At 37.8% G+C, this 18,845-nt stretch overlaps 1 protein-coding gene across 2 annotated transcripts in view; it reads right to left on the bottom strand.

The window, feature by feature from the left end:
* Positions 1-3,950: 3,950 nt before the first annotated feature.
* The window catches only part of PPM1D (protein phosphatase, Mg2+/Mn2+ dependent 1D), a 75,085-nt gene continuing 60,190 nt past the window's right edge, over positions 3,951-18,845 (bottom strand). For both annotated transcript variants that reach the window (XM_073235297.1, XM_073235298.1), the window contains exon 6: positions 3,951-5,436. In XM_073235297.1, the coding sequence (XP_073091398.1) occupies positions 4,879-5,436 (558 nt within the window). In that variant the 3' untranslated portion in view covers positions 3,951-4,878. The remainder of the gene's footprint in view (positions 5,437-18,845) is intronic.

Raw genomic sequence — 18,845 nt, 5'->3', positions numbered from 1 at the left:
CTCTACATGCCAGTCATTGTAGTATTATTATCTACATTTCACAGATAACAACCAAGACACAAACCTGTTGAGCCATTTAGTCCCAAATGCAGGAATAATGGTCAAAGTGCATGTTTTCTAAAGCCCCAGCTTTCTTCCCAGAGAACTGAAAAGGGGACCCCCAGGGAAGGGAAAGGTAGTATGGAGATTGTAGAGAGGAAGGAGCTCAGGAAAGTGACCCCATAGAGTACATTAGGCATGAATCTGGACCTGATCAGCATATCGAAGACTGAGAACTTAACTGGCAGATAGATCACTGCCCAGGTCTCCAACTAGCCACTGGGTGATGCAAACCAGGGACAGGTCAAATTGCATGTTGCAGAGGCTTTGGAAAATGAACTGACATCAGAACCACAGATGACAGAAGGTGGGTTGGAACATGTAGCATGAATTAACCATATTGACTGTCTATTAAAACAAAGATATCAATATTCTCCGTTAAAGCTGAACAGGATCCAGAGTGTCATAACAATATTCAAATGTCTAGCATATAATCCAAAATTACATGCTATATGAAGAACCAGGAAAATCTTCATTCACATGGAAAAAACAAGTCAACAGATGCTGATACCTAAATGACACAGATAATCTGACAAATACTTTAAAACAAAATTATAAAACTGTTCCTGCAAGTAATTATGAACACTTTTGACAAGAACGAAAAAATAGGAAAATCTCAATGAAAAGAAGACCCAAATGAAAATTTTGGAGCTCAAAAATATACAAGCTCTAACAAGAGGTAAAAAGAAGTTAAAAAGAAATAAAAAAGAATGTGGTCCTGGAAAAAATATTTTAAGAAATAATGGCTGAAAACCTAAGTTTGGTGAAGGACATAAACCTACAGATTCAAGATTATCAGCAAATCCTACGCAGGAAACCTCAAAGAAATCCATATGCACACAGGACACACCATAACCATACTGCTGGTAACTAAACACAAAGAAAAAATCTTGAAAGTTGCCAGAGAAAAACTATGCACTACCTACAGGGGATCAATTTGAATGACCACAGATTTTTCATCAAAAACCATGGTGGCCAGAGAAGTGGCATATTTTTTAAAGGGCTAAAAGAAAAGAATACTAAAAGGAAACAGAGTGTCAGGAATGAAGAAACAGCAATAGCAATGGTAAATATCTGGATGTATATCATAAATTGTTCTCCACGTAAGCTCTATAAAATGTTTGACTTTTGATAGCAAAATTTATAGCATTGCCTGATCAGGTTTTCAGTGTAACATGACAAGTATAGTTTGTTACGGAGGATGGTACAGTAGTTTTCTACAGTCCACTTTTAAGTGGGTAGAAATTGATTTTAAGTAGACTATAAAAATATGTATATCGTAACCAAAATGCAACCATTCATACTGCCAAAATATTTTGCCTCAAAGATCACAATTTAAAATTTCAATTTTTCTTAGTAACATAGTATATTTAGGGGAAAAATTATGATTTTGCCCTGATTATCTTGACTGCAACCACATGAGACTGTAACCTAAGTCATTCCCACATTCCTGACACTTAGAAACTGTGGCAATGTTTTGCTTTAAGCTGCTAAATTTTGAGGTCTTAATATACAGCCATTTATAATTGATACATATTTTATTTTTTAATGTTTGAAGCATAAGAGAAAATTGCCTGTTCTACAAAATATTGGAAAGAACCATTGTGGAAATGATATTGTGATATAGTTAAGAAATACTTATTTTGGTCTGTGTCCCAGGCTCCTGGCTAGAGCTCCTAAAACCTTTGCAACTAAAAGTGATAAAATGTGTTAAAAGCATCTTTTGTCTTTGGTCATTGACACCTGCTCCTGACAGAGCTCCTAAATCTTTTGGAATTTCCTGGTAGGAGCATCTTCATTTTAATGAGGCAACTCTTGGTGGCTCCTGGGTAATTTCAGGATTGGGCTGGTGAGCAGACAGTACAAACCATAATTAGAAGCTTGAAAATTTCAGCCTCACCCCCCACACCTTCCTACTGGGACAGGAAAAGCCTGGTGATTAGGATAATTGATCATGCCTACATGATGAAGCTTCTATAAAATTCCCTCAACTATGGTGCTTGGAGAGCTTCAGGTTGCTGAACAAGTATCAAGAGGGTGGTACACCCCAGACTCATGGGGACAGATACTCTTGCTCTTGGGACTTTTCTGGACCTTGCCCAATGTTTCTCATCTAGCTATTCACCTATATCTTTTATTATATAATAAACCAGTAAACATGCTTCTCTGAATTCTTTGAGCTTTTCTAACAAACTCAAACTTGAGGAGGGGTTATGGGCACTCTGATTTACAGCCAGTCGGTCAGAAGTATATGTGACAACTTGGACTTGCTTTTGGGGTCTGAAGTGGGGACAATCTTGTGAGACTGAGCCCTTAAATTATGGGGTCTGATTACTTCAAGTAATGTCAGAACTGAACTAAAATTAAAATATAAAACATTGAGTTGGTGTCTACATAAAAATTGGAGAATTGCTTGGTGCAGAAAACCCACACATCTGGTGTCATTAGCAGTTTAAGTGTGAAGAAAGCAAAAAACTGTTTTCCTTTTACTGGACATGGTTAAGCAGTTAAATAACTTATATCCATACACTAGAATATTAGAGATTGAAAAGGCTCTGTGATATGATACAGAAAAATCAACAAGATATGATTAAAAGATAAACATGTATAGTTGCATGTCTATGCATAGATTATCACTGAAAGATCACATTCAAAAAAAGGGGGAAATGTTGGCTGCTTTGGGAACTGAGGTGGGTGTTCATTATGTACCATTTTATACATGATGAATTTTCCTTTATACTACTGATTTATATGTCACACAGGTAAATAAAATTTAAATTAATAAAAATAGAAACATTATTTGCGATTACACAACATCTTTAACTCCTTAAAGTATTGGCCTAAATGCAGCCCTAGGAACACATACAGAAAAGACTAATTTTGGCATTTGCAGTTACGTGTTCAAACAAAAACATCTCCTGAATTAGATAGCCACTACTACAATATGGAATTGGACTCTATTTCACTAGAAATGTGATCTAGGAAAGAATTAATGCTATGACATTTTTAAAAACTGATTTGAAAAATAAAGATTATATAATCCATTACTGTAATCATAAACAGAAACTTTAATTTCATGTTAAGGACTAGATTATTTTATTTAAAACCACTGGCAAAAAAAGGTGAAAGCAGCTTAGTGGATTTTTTCTTTTAATATACATTCAGATTTGTTGAATTTCTAGTTTATGCAGCTAAGACAATATAGGTATAAAAGACAGAAAATCCTTCAAGATAAATTGACTCCAACATAAGAAAGTGTCTGCTAGCTGCCATATCTCTCTCTTGGAAAGACCTGAAAAACAAACACTTCAGGTTCCAAAAATCCTTTTTAAAAACTAGCCACAACTAACATTTTACCTGGATCACTGGTTATCAATGAATCCACTTATGGAAAACTGGTATACTTCCAATTGTGCATCTCTTAGCATACCGTAGTTGCACAATGTTGAATGCATGAATTAACTCTTCAATCCCTTCAATGAGAGGTCTTGTTCTAAATTAAATTTTCAAAATATTTTATTGTAGAACAATTTACCACACCAAAATGACATACTCTTAGTGTTTCAGTATTAGTTCCTTTTAGTTTTTTTCTGTTTTACAAAAGTACACAGTTTTGTTTTGATTACTACATAATGTTTTATCAAATGTTTACAAGCCATAAAGGACTTAACCATATTCTTATTGTTAGATATGTAGCCTGTTTTGATGTACTCTAAATTAAAATTAAAAAGTCAAGAGTGCAAAAAGGAACATTACATGTATGCTGTTCCTCTAAAGCATGATGATGGTACAAAAGAATATTAATATGTATGATTAAACAAGCCAGCAACAAAAATCCAGTAACATTCAGGAACAGTTTACTGATTTATTAGATGAACGAACATATATCCATATAATCAGTTGAAACTGTACGATATATAAAATAATTTAAGAAATGTTGGGAATTAGCAGCACCATCCATTATTGTAATTGCAAGAAAAACTTAACTTATTCTTTGCAAACACTAGAAGAGCGTAACTACTTTAAGACCTAATAATGCCACTGAATATCAGAGATGACTGAGAAGGGCATGTTCTTAGGCAAACACCTCCTTCTACTCCAAAGATTTGATGAATGTATCTGATGATTAATGTTTCAGAAAAATGCTACTGAAATAAGAGATACTGCATAGTATTTTAATTAGGACTAATAGACTAATACCCAGCTACTTTAGCATGGCTCAATACTTCTGCTTCTATGAAAAATTAAGTTCTGAATTATGAAATTAGAAATAAAAAATAATTTTTAAAAGACACTAGTTGTCTCTAAGAAACATTAAGTGGAACACAGGTCACTATGAAAATACATCATTTTTCCAGTTTGCTTAATAATTTACTTTAAAAAGTTCTGAATTTTCATCACAAGTGACTCATACAAATTTCTTAATAAGCATTTTTAAAAGTTTAAATGTACTTCTAAAATCTAATAGATTCTTTTGATTTTTTTAAAACCTTTAGCCCTGTTGTTTCATTTACTGTGTATCAGAGTTAAGAGATTGAATTTGTATGAAGTATATAAATTTACACACATTTTACAGCAACTTACACCCTAACATCTACAAAATTCACATTTATTATACAAGCAAGTACAAGGCCAGGATAAAACTGCTGAACTCCAAAAAAGTCAAACTGTATACTATTTTTATTTTGTCCTCTTAAAAAAGGTTCATCTGCAGCACCAACCTCAAAAAGCCCTCTTATATCTTAAGTTTGAGGATGAAAAACATTTTCTACACATATTTCAGCACACACAAACAGTTTTTCTGTGCTGGTGAAGTAAAGGATTTCCGATTTTCTTCTGGCCTCGGAGTCTGCGTCGCACAGAAAGTTTAACAGAGTTCTTCCGCTGAGAGGCTGTGGGGAGGCTTGCAGGCTGAGCACCACTACTTCGACTTAAACCATTTCGTCTATGCTTCTTCATAAGAGGGCCAGAGTTGGATTCTTCTAATGTCCTTTTAAAGTTTTCTGGGGGGGTTCTTTCAACTTCTTGGGCTTTCATTTGACCTGGTGTTGACATCTTTAAATTTTTTTGGTCCATGATGGTGCTTGTGGAATTAGTAGGCACAAGGCCAACTGACAAATTATTCTTCAAAGAATCATGTATCCTTAAAGTCAGGGCTTTAGCACAATTTTCTTCAAGTGGCTGTGGATCTTTCGAGGGTATGACTGCAGCCGGGACATACCCTTGAGATATCTGAGCTGGGACTTCTAAATAATTCTCTGAGAAGACATTATTATGAACAAGGGTAGGTACGTGGTCCTTAGAGTTCAGCTGGGGCCAAGGGTCCTCTTCCAGCAACTGAAAAAAGAGAAGGTAAAGCGAGTAAGAAATAATTTACTCTAGAATTAAGCTTAATAATTGGACAGATGAAAAGGTTTCACCAGAATAAGCAACAAACCTTTTCGTTTTCTGGTTTATTTCCTATTATTTACTTTCTAATTTCTGAATATTTAGTAGTATGTAAAATGTAAAGTGCAACATTAAAGCAACAATGTCATAATGGAAACTCAGACTGTTGCTTTGCACCCATCTCCCAAACACTGTCCTGTAATTTGGGAAAAGCAGGACATATGAGAATCTACTGAGCACAGCTGGGGCAATACTCAAATAAATAAATGAAAATTATATGGGAACCTCCAGGTACTGTTTTTTTTTTCTCAAAAGCTTCACAGGGGATTCAGATATGCTCTACTCCTTTATATGTAGCACTCTGGATCTACATATACTCAGAATACTCTCCCACCTCCAGACAGATAAGAACATTCTTCCTATCAAACCCAAATCTTCTACTGCAATAATATTTTATAATCATTGTCTTAATATTTCTCAAGGGCTTAGTTTAATCATAAATACTATTTCTTGCCCAAGTGTGTAACATTTCCCTCAATCATCTTCTCTTAATCAACATCAAATTTATTTAAATTGTAATATATTCTGAAAAGCCAAAGTAAACCCTTTTGTAGAATGGTAAATGTAGACATATTATCTGTTCTTCTGATATAAAATCAGGAATAAACACCTTTCTAAAAAATGCTATTACATAAAAGTATATTTATAAAAAGAATGTTTCCTTTAATGTTTCTAGAATTGGGGACAGGGGAGGTATGAAAGAATCTAAAAGCATTTCATAATCTAACTAAACCTAAACATGAACATACTTCACTGGAAAACATATTGACTGTAGATCCAATGGAGACTGGAGATGAGAAACCCTAGTTCCTAATTTGGTACTTGCCCAAATAGACTGTTGCTTTTTTTTTTAACTAGAATATATTCTTTCTTTCTATAGTTATTGGTCCATTTATTTACATTACACTGCATGGTTTATCGAAATCCCAATTCTTCTTACCTGTCCTAAAACTGACTAGATGTTAGGCAGCAACCATATTTCAAAGTACCAGTGTTGAGACAGGATAACAGGATAATCTCTGTTGCAGAATATTTACATATGGATTTCAATAATATCAACAACAAAAGTTGTATGTGAGTGTATCTCTCTGCATTAGGTTGATTCCAGTGCTTACACTGGTCAAGCACATTCTGGCCAATCACTGGCATTCTGTGGGAGTACATTGCATCTGTTAGCACAGGCAACGGGTCAGACTTCTTAGACTCATCCCAGATGAGCTATTTGTATTGCTAAACCTTCTTCTATATTCATAAAACATTTGAGAGATCACCTCCTAAAAATACATACTTTAAAAGTTTCACTATTCTCAGATACCAACTTTCTGGCTCCATCTTACAATCTACCATTAAACAAATAATAAAAAATTGGGCCTAGAACACAGCTGAAATTAAATGTTAATTTTCTGACAGAACTATTCTTCATTCCTCCTTCCTAAGGCTCTTAAGATTATAAAAAACACCTAAATTTAGTTTTTACCTAAAGAACAGATGGTGAGACTCGGCTCAAGATGGCGGTGAGAGTAGGGTGGTGAAAATATCCTCCCAAAACTATATATATTTTTGAAAATACAAGAAATACAACTATTCCTAAAAGAGAGACCAGAGGATACAGTACAAAAGCCAGGCTACATCTGCATCTGCGAGAACTCAGCATCTCATGAAAAGGGTAAGATACAAAGCTGTGACCTGGCGGGACCCGAACACTCCTCCAATCCCAAATCACCAGCGGGAGGAAAAGAATCAGAGTGGGAGCGAGTGGAAGCACAGGACTGCTAAATAACCAGCCCTAGTAATATGCACTGGGAGCACAGACACACATTGTATAGTGTACTGGATATTAGAGAAACAGAAAAGTAAAACCCAAGATGGAGACTGTGAGCAGGTACCCACAGCCGGCTGCCCTGGGACAAAAGAAAAGCAGGCCCTTTTTAAAAGTCTTAAAGGGACAAGGGTTCAACAGCTAGACGAAATCATCCCAGCACAGTCAGCCTAGCATGCATGGAATCTTGAGGAACTTCAGGCACCCTAACCCCCCGTGGGGTAAAGCAGCCCTGAAGCCCCTCACAGCAATAAGCAGCCTGCTATTTATTCCCCCCGGCCTGCGCTGCAAGCAAACCGGCTGACCCACTACAGCTGCAGAGCAGCCAGAGAACAGCCCCGCCCACAGCAACCACACAGAGTCCCCTCCAAGTGTGCAGCTAACCGGAACACACAGAGGAAGCCAGAATAAGGTCTGGAAGGCATGAATGGGTGCCGTTCTTGCAGGAGAACACACCCGGCATGTCTGCCACCCCTGCAGTGCGCTAGGCTATCCCAAGGGCCACTCCACCCACAGCAGCTCAGGAGATTATCAAAGAGACAGCTCCCGGTGTGTGGGTAACCGGCACAGGCAGTGGAAGCCAGAGTAAGGTCCAGAAGGCACGAAGGGGCGCCGTTCTCACAGGAGAACACACCCGGCATGGCTGCAGCCCCTCACAGGGCGCTAGCCTTTCCCAAGGACCACCCCACCCATGGCAGCTGAGATTATCCCAGAGACTGCTCCCAGTGTACGGGTAGACAGCACAGGCAGAAGCCGGAGCAAGGTCCGCAAAGCATGAAGGGGTGCCGTTCTTGTAGGATAACACACCTGGTGCATCTATGACCCCCTGCAGTGCACTAGGCTATCCCGAGGGCTGCCCCACCCACGGCAGCTCAGGAGATTATCCCTGAGATTGCTACCGGGTGTTCAGGTAACCAGCACAGGCAGCATAACCCAGATCAAAGTCCAGAAGGCACGAAGGGGCGCCATTCTCACAGAACACACCCAGCATGGCTGCAGCCCCTTGCAGGGCGCTAGCCTTTCCAAGGGCCACCCCACCCATGGCAGCTCAGATTATCCCAGAGACTGCTCCCACTGTGCGGGTAGACGGCACAGGCAGTGGAAGCCAGAAAGCACGAAGGGCCGCCGTTCTTGGCGCGTCTATAACCCCCTGCAGTCTGCTAGGCAATCCTGAGGGCCACCCCACCCATGGCAGCTCAGTAGATTATCCTGGAGACTGCTATCGGTGTGGGGGTAGACGGCACAGACAGTGGAGCATGGCAAGGCGACCAACAAGCAGGAAGGAACTTTGTTCCCCCAGCTGACACATGCACCACCTGCCTGTGACGACTTCTATCACCATCAAAAGGCAGAAGAATCTGGTACAGTCAAAAATCACTCAGACAACCCCCGAGAGACACCTTCGTGAGATAGATATAACCAATCTTCCTGAAAAAGAATTCAAAATAAAAGTCACGACCATGCTGATGGACCTGCAGAGAAATATGGAAGTGCTAAGGGATGAAATCTGGATGGAGATAACAGAAATGAAACAATTGATAGAAGGTCTTAAGAGCAGACTGGATGATGTGCAATGGAATAGTGTTAATGTTAATGGAATAGTGATCAGAGAACAGGAATACAAAGAAGCTGAGGGAGAGAGAGATAAATGTATCTCTAGGAACAGAAGAATATTAAGAGAACTCTGTGACCAATCCAAACAGAACAATATCAACATTATAGGGGTACCAGAAGAAGAGAGAGAAAAAGTGATAGAAAGTGTCTTTGAAGAAATAATTGCTGAAAACTTCCCCAACCTGGGGGAGGAAATAGTCTCTACACAATGAAAGCCAACAGATCTCCCAACAGAAGGGACCCAAGGAGGACAACACCAAGACATATAATAATTAAAATGGAAAAGATCAAAGACAAGGACAGAGTATTAAAGACAGCCAGAGAGAGAAAAAAGATCACCTACAACCCCATCAGGCTATCATCAGGTTTCTCAACAGAAACCTTACAGGCCAGAAGAGAATGGCATGATATATTTAATGCAATATAACAGAATGGCCTTGAGCCAAGAATACTGTATCCACCATGACTATCATTTAAATTTGAAGGAAGGATTAAACAATTTCCAGACAAGCAAAAGTTGAAGGAATTTGCCTCCCACAAACCAACTCCACAGAATATTTTATAGAAACCACTCTAGAAGGAAGCACTCCTAAGGCTAAATAGATGTCACCTAAGGCTAAATAAAATCACAGCAAAGAAAGCAGACCAACCAAATACTAATTAAACTCAAAAAATAATATCAACTATCCACAAAAGCAGTCAAATGAAACACAACAGAATACAGAATAAAACACCTAACACATAAAGAATGGAGTAGGAAGAATAAGAAGGGAGAGAATTAAAGAATTATCAGACTGTGTTCTTAACAGCTTAATAAGAGAGTTAAGTTAGATGGATAGATAATAAAGAAGCTACCCTTGAACCTTTGATAACCACAAATACAAAGCCTGTAATGGCAGTAAGTACATATCTATCGACGATCACCTTAAATGTAAATGGACTGAATGCACCAATCAAAAGGCATAGAGTACAGGAATGGATAAAAAGCAACACCCATCTATATGCTGCTTACAAGAGACTCACCTGAAACCAAAAAAAAATACACAGACTAAAAGAGAATGGATGGAAAAAGATATTTCATGAAAACAATGGGGAGAGAAAAGCAGGTGTTGCAGTACTTGTATCAGATGAAATATACTTTAAAACAAAGAAAGTAAGAAGAGATGAAGAAGGACATCACATAATGATAAAGGGAGCAGTCCAACAAGAGGACATAACCATTATAAATACATATGCACCCAATACAGGAGTACCAGCATATGTGAAACAAATACTAACAGAATTAAAGGACAAAACAGAATGTAATGCATTCATTTTAGACAATTTAACACATGACTCACTACAAAGGACATATCAAACAGACAGAAAATAAGTAAGGACACAGAGGAACTGAACAACACACTAGAATAGATGGACTTAACAGACATCTACAGAATTCCACACCCAAAAGCAGCAGGATACACATTCTTCTCAAGTGCACATGTAACATTTTCCAGAATAGACCACATACTATGCCACAAAAAGAAGCTCAGTAAATTAAAAAAGATGGAAATTCTACTAAAAAACTTCTCAGACCACAAAGGTATAAAACTAGAAATAAATTGTACAAAGAAAACAAAAAGGCTCACAAACATATGGACGCTTAACATGCTCCTTAATAATCAATGGATCAATGACCAAATTAGAGATCAAGCAATATATGTAGATGAATGACAACAACAGCACAAAGCCCCAACTTCTGTGGGAATGCAGTGAAGGCAGTTCTAAGACGAAAGTATATAGCAATCCAGGCCTATTTAAAGAAGGAAGAACAATCCCAAATGAATAGTCTAAAGTCGCAATTATTGAAAATGGAAAAAGAAGAACAAATGAGGCCCAAAGTCAGCACAAGGAGGGACATAATAAAGATCAGAGAAGAAATAAATAAAATTGAAAAGAATAAAACAATAGAAAAAATCAATGAAACCAAGAGTTGGTTCTTTGAGAAAATAAACAGAATAGATAAAGCCCTAGCCAGACCTATTAAGAGAAAAAGAATATACACACATCAACAGAATCAGAAATGACAAAGGAAAAATCACGATGGACCCCACAGAAATACAAAGAATTACTGGACAATACTATGAAAATCTATATGCTAACAAGCTGGAAAATCTAGAAGAAATGGACAACTTCCTAGAAATATACAACCTGCCAAGGCAGACCAAAGAAGAAACAGAAAATCTGAACAGACCAATTACCAGCAACAAAATTGAATTGGTAATAAAAAAACTACCCAAGAACAAAACCCCCAGTCCAGATGCATTCACCACTGAATTTTATCAGACATTTAGAGAAGACATACTACCCATTCTCCTTAAAGTTTCCCAAAAAATAGAAAAGGATGTAACACTTCCAAACTCATTCTATGAAGCCAGCGTCACTCTAATACCAAAACCAGGCAAAACACCACAAAAAAAGAAAATTACAGACCAATATCCCTGATGAACATAGATGCAAAAATACTCAACAAAATATTAGCAAACGGAATTCAAAAACACACCAGGCGAATGAGACACTATGATCAGGTGGGATTCATCTCAGGGATGCAAGGATGGCACAACATTCAAAAATCCATCAACATCATTCACTGCATCAACAACAAGGACAAAAACCACATGATCATCTCCATAGATGCTGAAAAAGCATTCGACAAAATTCAACATCCATTCATAAAAACTCTTAACAGATAGGAGAGGATTAAAGATGGCAGCATGAGAGGTGAGACAGAGACTACTCCTAAAACCGCATATAATATGAAAACATAATTAATACAATGAATCCTGAGAGACCAACAGGAAAGAGAGCTGCCAGACTGCATACACCTGGAGAACAGAGCAGACCTCACGGAACAGGGTAACGTACCAAAGTTGTGGCCTGGCAGGACTCAAGCCCTTCCCCCACCCCAGCTCATGGGCAGGAGGAAGAGAAACTGAGCAGGGGAGGGAGTGGAAGGCTTGGGACTGCTGAATACCTAACTCTGGAGACGTGCTCTGGGAGCACAAACCTACATTTCATGGTTCTTGCATGATACTCTCATGATTACGGGGTTGGAAATCTAATACAGGCAGTATTCCTGGAGAGACTGAGATTCCAGCGGCTTGTGGAAAGCAGGGATCCATATCTGGCAGCTCTAGGACAAACGTTTATACCTGTGTGCTCTGCCCACTGTTTCAGGCAGTGGAGATAGGCATAGCGGCCGGGAAGCATGAAACACCTCTTTCTGCCCCCCAGGCACCAAAACCGCTCCCCTGCAACCCCTGACATTGCTTCAGGGGCTGAGAAACACCAGAAAATAGAGCTTATGGACACTAGAGGGCAGCATACACAACGATGAAATGCCAAAGGAACCTGTGCCAGAGTAAAATTAATATAACTCCGGAGAAAGATTTAAATGACATGGACCTTATGACTCTTCCTGAAAGGGAGTTCAAAATAAAAATCGTCAACATGCTAATGGAGGTACGGAAAGATATCCAATAACTCAGGAATGAATTTCAGTCGGAGATCCAATTGTTGAAGAGCACGATGGAGGGTATTAAAAGCAGGTTGGATACGGTGTAGGAAATGATAAATGAAATAGAAACTAGAGAAGAGGAATACAAAGAAGCTGAGGCACAGAGATAAAAAAGGATCTCTAAGAATGAAAGAATATTGAGAGAACTGTGTCACCAATCCAAATGGAACAATATTTGCATTATAGGGATAGCAGAAGAAGAAGAGAGAGAGAAAGGGATAGAAAGTGTCTTTGAGTAGGTAATTGCTGAAAACATCCCCAATCTGTGGAAGGAGATAGTCTCTCAGGCCATGGATGTGCACAGATCTCCCAACACAAGGAACCCAAGGAAGACAACAGCAAGACATATAGTAATAAAATTGGCAAAGATCAAGTATAAGGACACATTATTAAAAGAAGCTAGAGACAGAAATAAGATCACATACAAAGGAAAGCCTATCAGGCTAACATCAGACTTCTCAGCAGAAACCTTACAGGCCAGAAGAGAGTGGCATGATGTATTTAATACAATGAAGCAAAAGGAACTCAAACCAAGATTACTTTATCCAGCAAGATTACCATTTAAATTTGAAGGAGGGATTAAATAATTTCCACATAAGCAAAAGCTGAGGGAATTTACCTTCCACAAACCATCTCTACAGTCTATTTTGGAGAGACTGCTATAGATAGAAGTGTTCCTAAGGTTTAATAGCTGTCACCAGACATAATAAAAGCACAGTAAAGATAGTAGAAGAGCTAATTACTAAGCAAATGCAAAATTAAAATAACTATTCCTAAAGTCAATGAAGGGATAAACAAAGAATACAGAATATGACACCTAATATATAAAGAATAGAGGACAAAGAAAAGGGAGGAGAAAAAGAAAAGAACCTTTATATTACATTTGTATAACAACATTAAGTGAATTAATTTAGACTCTTAGATAGTAAGGAAGTTAACCTTGAACCTTTGGTAACCACGAATCTAAAGCCTGCAATGGAAATAAGTACATACCTATTGATAATCACCCTAAATGTAAATGGACTGAATGCACCTATCAAAAGACACTGAGTCACTGAATGGATGAAAAAACAAGACCCATATATATGCTGCCTACAAGAGACACACTTTAAACCAAATGACATACACAGACTATAAGTCAAAGGATGGAAAAAGATATTTTATGCAACTGAAAGAGAGAAAAAAGCAGGAGTTGCAGTACTTGTATCAGACAAACCAGATTTCAAAACAAAGAAAATAACAAGAGATAAAGAAGGACATTACATAATGATAAAGGGGTCAATCCAACAAGAGGATATAACCATTATAAATATCTATGTCTGCAACACAGGAACACCCACATATGTGAAAGAAATACTGACAGAATTAAAAGGGGAAAGAGTATGCAATGCATTCTTTCTAGACTTCAACACTCCACTCACTCTGAAGGACAGATCAAACAAACAGAAGATAAGTAAGGAGACAGAGGCACTGAACAATACAATAGAACAGATGGACCTAACAATCTACAGAACTCTACACTCAAAAGCAACAGAATACACATTCTTCTCAAGTGTACATGGAACATTTTCAAGAATAGATCATATACTAGGTCACAAAAAGAGTCTCAGTAAATTCAAAAAGATAGGAAGTGTACCAACCAGTTTCTCAGACCACAAATGTATGAAACTAGAAATTAATTACGCAAAGAAAATGAAAAATCCAACAAACACAAAGAGGCTTCACAACATGCTCCTAAATAACCAATGGATCAATGAGCAAATAAAAACAGATATCAAGCAATATATGGAGACAAACGACAACAATAATTGTGCAAAATCTGTGGGACGCAGCCAAGGCTGTACTAAGAGGAAAGTATATTAAAATACAGGCCTACCTCAAGAAAGAAGAACAATCCCATATAAGCAGTCTAAACTCAGAAATAATGAAACTAGAAAAAGAACAACAAATAAGGCCCAAAGTAAGCAGAAGGTGGGACATAATAAAGATTAGAGCAGAAATAAATAAAATTGAGAAGAATAAAACAATAGAAAGAATCAATGAAAGCAAGAGCTGGTTCTCCAAGAAAATAAACACAATAGATAAACTCCTAGCCAGACTTACCAAGAAAGAGAGTCTACGCACATAAACAGAATCAGAAATGAGAAAGGAAAAATCATTACAGACAACACAGAAATATGAAGAATTATTAGAGAATACTATGAAAAATTATATGCTAACAAACTGTAAAACCTAGAAGAAATGGACAACTTTCCAGAAAAACACAACCTTCCAAGGCTGACCAAGGAAGAACCAGAAAATCTGAACAGACCAATTACTAGCAACGAAATTGAATCAGTAATCAAAAACCTACCTAAGAAAAAAATCCCTCAACCAGATGGCTTCACTGCTGCATTTCATCAAACATTTAGTGAAGACCTAATACCCATTCTCCTTAAAGTTTTCCAAAAAATAGAAGAGGAGGGAATACTTCCAAACTCATTCTATGAGGTCACCATCACTCTAATAACAAAATCAGGCAAAGACACCACAAAAAAAGAAAATTACAGACCAATATCCCTGATGAACACAGATGCAAAAATACTCAACAAAATATTAGCAAACCGAATTTAAAAATACATCAAAAAAGATCATCCATCATGATCAAGTAGGATTTATTCCAAGGATGCAAGGATGGTACAACATTCGAAAATCCATCAACATCATCTACAACATCAACAAAAAGGACGAAAACCACATGATCATCTCCATAGATGCTGAAAAAGCATTTGACAAAATTCAACATCTATTCATGATAAAAACTCTCAACAAAATGGGTATAAAGGGCAAGTACCTTAACATAATAAAGGCCATGTATGATAAACCCACAGCCACCATTATACTTTACAGTGAGAAGCTGAAAGCTTTTCCTTTAAGATCGGGAACAAGACAAGGATGGACACTCTTCCCACCTCTATTCAACATAGTTCTGGAGGTCCAAGTCACAGCAATCAGACAACACAAAGAAAGAAAAGGCATACAGACTGGCAAAGAAGAAATTAAACTGCCCCTGTTTGCAGATGACATGATATTGTACATAACAAACCCTAAAGAATCCACTCCAAAACTACCAAATCTAATAACAGAATTCAGAAAAGTTGCAGGATACAAAATTAATACACAGAAATCTGTGGCATTCCTATACACTAACAATGAACTAGCAGAGAGAGAAATCAGGAAAACAATTCCATTCACAATTGCATCAAAAAGAATAAAATACCTAGGAATAAACCCAACCAAGGAAGTGAAAGACCTAGACTCTGAAAACTATAAGACACTCTTGAGAGAAATTAAAGAAGATAATACCAATAAATGGAAACACATCCTGTGCTCATGGATAGGAAGAATTAAAATTGTCAAACTGGACATCCTGCCTAAAGCAATCTACAGATTCAATGCAATTCCTATCAAAATACCAACAGTGTTCTTCAATGAACTAGAGAAAATCGTTCTAAAATTCACATGGAACCACAAAAGACCTCGAAGAGCTAAAGCAATCCTGAGAAGGAAGAATAAAGCAGGGGGAATTATGCTCCCCAACTTCAAGCTCTACTACAAAGCCACAGTAATCAAGACAATTTGGTACTGGCACAAGAACAGAGCCAGAGACCAATGGAACAGAATAGAGACTCCAAACATTAACCCAAACATACATGGTCAACTAATATTCGATAAAGGAGCCATGGACATACAATGGGGAAATGACAGTCTCTTCAACAGATGGTGCTGGCAAAACTGGACAACTACATGCAAGAGAATGAAAATGGATTATTGCTTAACCCCATACACAAAAGTAAACTCGAAATGGACTAAAGACTTAAATGTAAGTCATGAAACCATAAAACTCTTAGAAGACAACATAGGCAAACATCTCCTGAATATAAGCATGAGCAACTTCTTCCTGAATGCATCTCCTCGAGAAAGGGAAACAAAAGCAAAAATGAACTCACGGGACTACATCAAATTAAAATGTTTTTGTACGGCAAAGGACATCATCAACAAAACAAAAAGGCATCCTACAATATGGGAGAATATATTTGTAAATGACATATCCGACAAGGGGTTAACATCCAAAATATATAAAGAACTTACATGCCTCAACACCCAAAAAGCAAACATCCCAACTAACAAATGGGCAGAAGATATGAAGAGACAGTTCTCCAAAGAAGAAATTCAGATGGCCAACAGGCACATGAAAAGATGCTCCACATCACTAATCATCAGGGAATTGCAAATTAAAACCACAATGAGATATCACCTCACACCAGTAAGGAGGGCCACAATCGAAAAGACTAAGAACAACAAATGTTGGCAAGGATGCGGAGAAAGGGGAACCCTCTACACTGCTGGTGGGAAAGTAAGCTAGTTCGACCATTGTGGAAGGCAATATGGAGGTTCTTCAAAAAATTAAAAATAGAAATGCCATTTGATGCCAGAATCCCACTCCTTGGAATTTACCCAAAGAATACAACTTCTCAGATTCAAAAAGACATATGCACCCCTATGTTTATCACAGCACTTTTTACAATAGCCAGGATATGGAAGCAACCTAAGAGTCCCTCAGTAGATGAATGGATCAAGAAGATGTGGTACATATACACAATGGAATAGTATTCTTCCATAAAAAAGTAACGAATCCTACCATTTGCAACAACATGGATGGAGCTGGATGACATTATGCTCAGCGAAATAAGCCAGGCAGAGAAAGACAAATGCCAAATGATTTCCTTCATTTGTGGAGTGTAACAATGAAGCAAAACTGAAGGAACAAATGGCAGCAGACTCAGAGACTCCAAGAATGAACCAGTGGTTACCAAAGGGGAGGGGTGTGGGAGGGTCGGTGGGGAGGGAGGGAGAAGGGGATTGAGAGGTATTATGTTTAATACACATGGTGTGGGTGATCACGGGGAGATCAGTGCAGCACAGAGAAGGCACACAGTATCTGTGGCATCTTACTACACTGATGGACAATGACTGCATTGGTGTATGGGTGGGGGCTTGATAATATGGGTAAATGTAGTAACCATATTGTTTTTTCATGTGAAACCTTCATAAGAGTGTATATCAATCACACCTTAACAAAAAATTAAAAGAAAAAAAGAAAAAGAAAACACAGCCCAGACAAAAAAAAAAAACTCTTAACAAAATGGGTATAGAGGGCAAGTACCTCCACATAATAAAGGCCATATATGACAAACCCACAGCCAACATACTTATCAGCAAGAAGCAGAAAGCTTTTCTTTTAGAGCAGGAATAAGACAAGGATACCCAGCCCACTCTCCCCACTGTTATTCAGCATAGTACTGGAGGCCCTGGCCATGGCAATCAGACAAAACAAACAAATACAAGGCACCCAGATTGGTAAAGAAGAAGTCAAACTGTCACTATTTGCAGATGACATGATATTGTACATAAAAAACCCTAAAGAATCCACTGCAAAATTATGAGGACTAATAACAGAATTTAGCAAAGTTGCAGGATACAAAATTAATACACAGAAATCTGTTGCTTTCCTATACACTAACATTAGCTAGCAGGAAGAGAAATCAGGAAAAGAATTCCATTCATAATTGCATCCAAAAGAATAAAATACCTAGGAATAAACCAAACAAAGGAAGTGAAAGACCTATACCCTGAAAACTACAAGACACTCTTAAGAGAAATTAAAGAGGACACTAACAAATGGAAACTTATCCCATGCTCTTGGATAGGAAAAATTTTGTCAAAATGGCCATTCTGGCTAAAGTGATCTACAGATTCAATACAATCCCTATCAAAATACCGACAGCATTTTTCAACAAACTGGAATAGTTCTAAAATTCATATGGAACCACAAAAGACCCCGAAGAGCCAAAGCATTCCGGAGAAGGAAGAATAAAGCAGGGGTATCTCATGTCCCAATTTCAAGCTCTACTACAAAGCCACAGTAGTCAAGACAATTTGGTACTGGCACAAGAACAGACCCACAGACCAATGGAACAGAATAAAGAGTCCAAATATTAACCCAAACATATATGGTCAATTAATATACGATAAAGGAGCCATGGATATACAATGGGGAAATGACAGCAAGCTCCCAATGTCCCAATGTCTTCAACAGCTGGTGTTGGCAAAACTGGACAGCTACATGTAAGAGAATGAAACTGGATCATTGTCTAACCCCATAAACAAAAGTAAATTCAAAGTGGATCAAAGACCTGAATGTTAGTCATGAAACCAAAAAATTCTTAGAAGAAAACATAGGCAAAAATCTCTTAGACATAAACATGA

The sequence above is a fragment of the Manis javanica genome, chromosome 4 (assembly GCF_040802235.1).
Source record: "Manis javanica isolate MJ-LG chromosome 4, MJ_LKY, whole genome shotgun sequence".
Classification (NCBI taxonomy): domain Eukaryota; kingdom Metazoa; phylum Chordata; class Mammalia; order Pholidota; family Manidae; genus Manis; species Manis javanica.
This window is presented reverse-complemented; position numbering and strand designations above follow the sequence as displayed.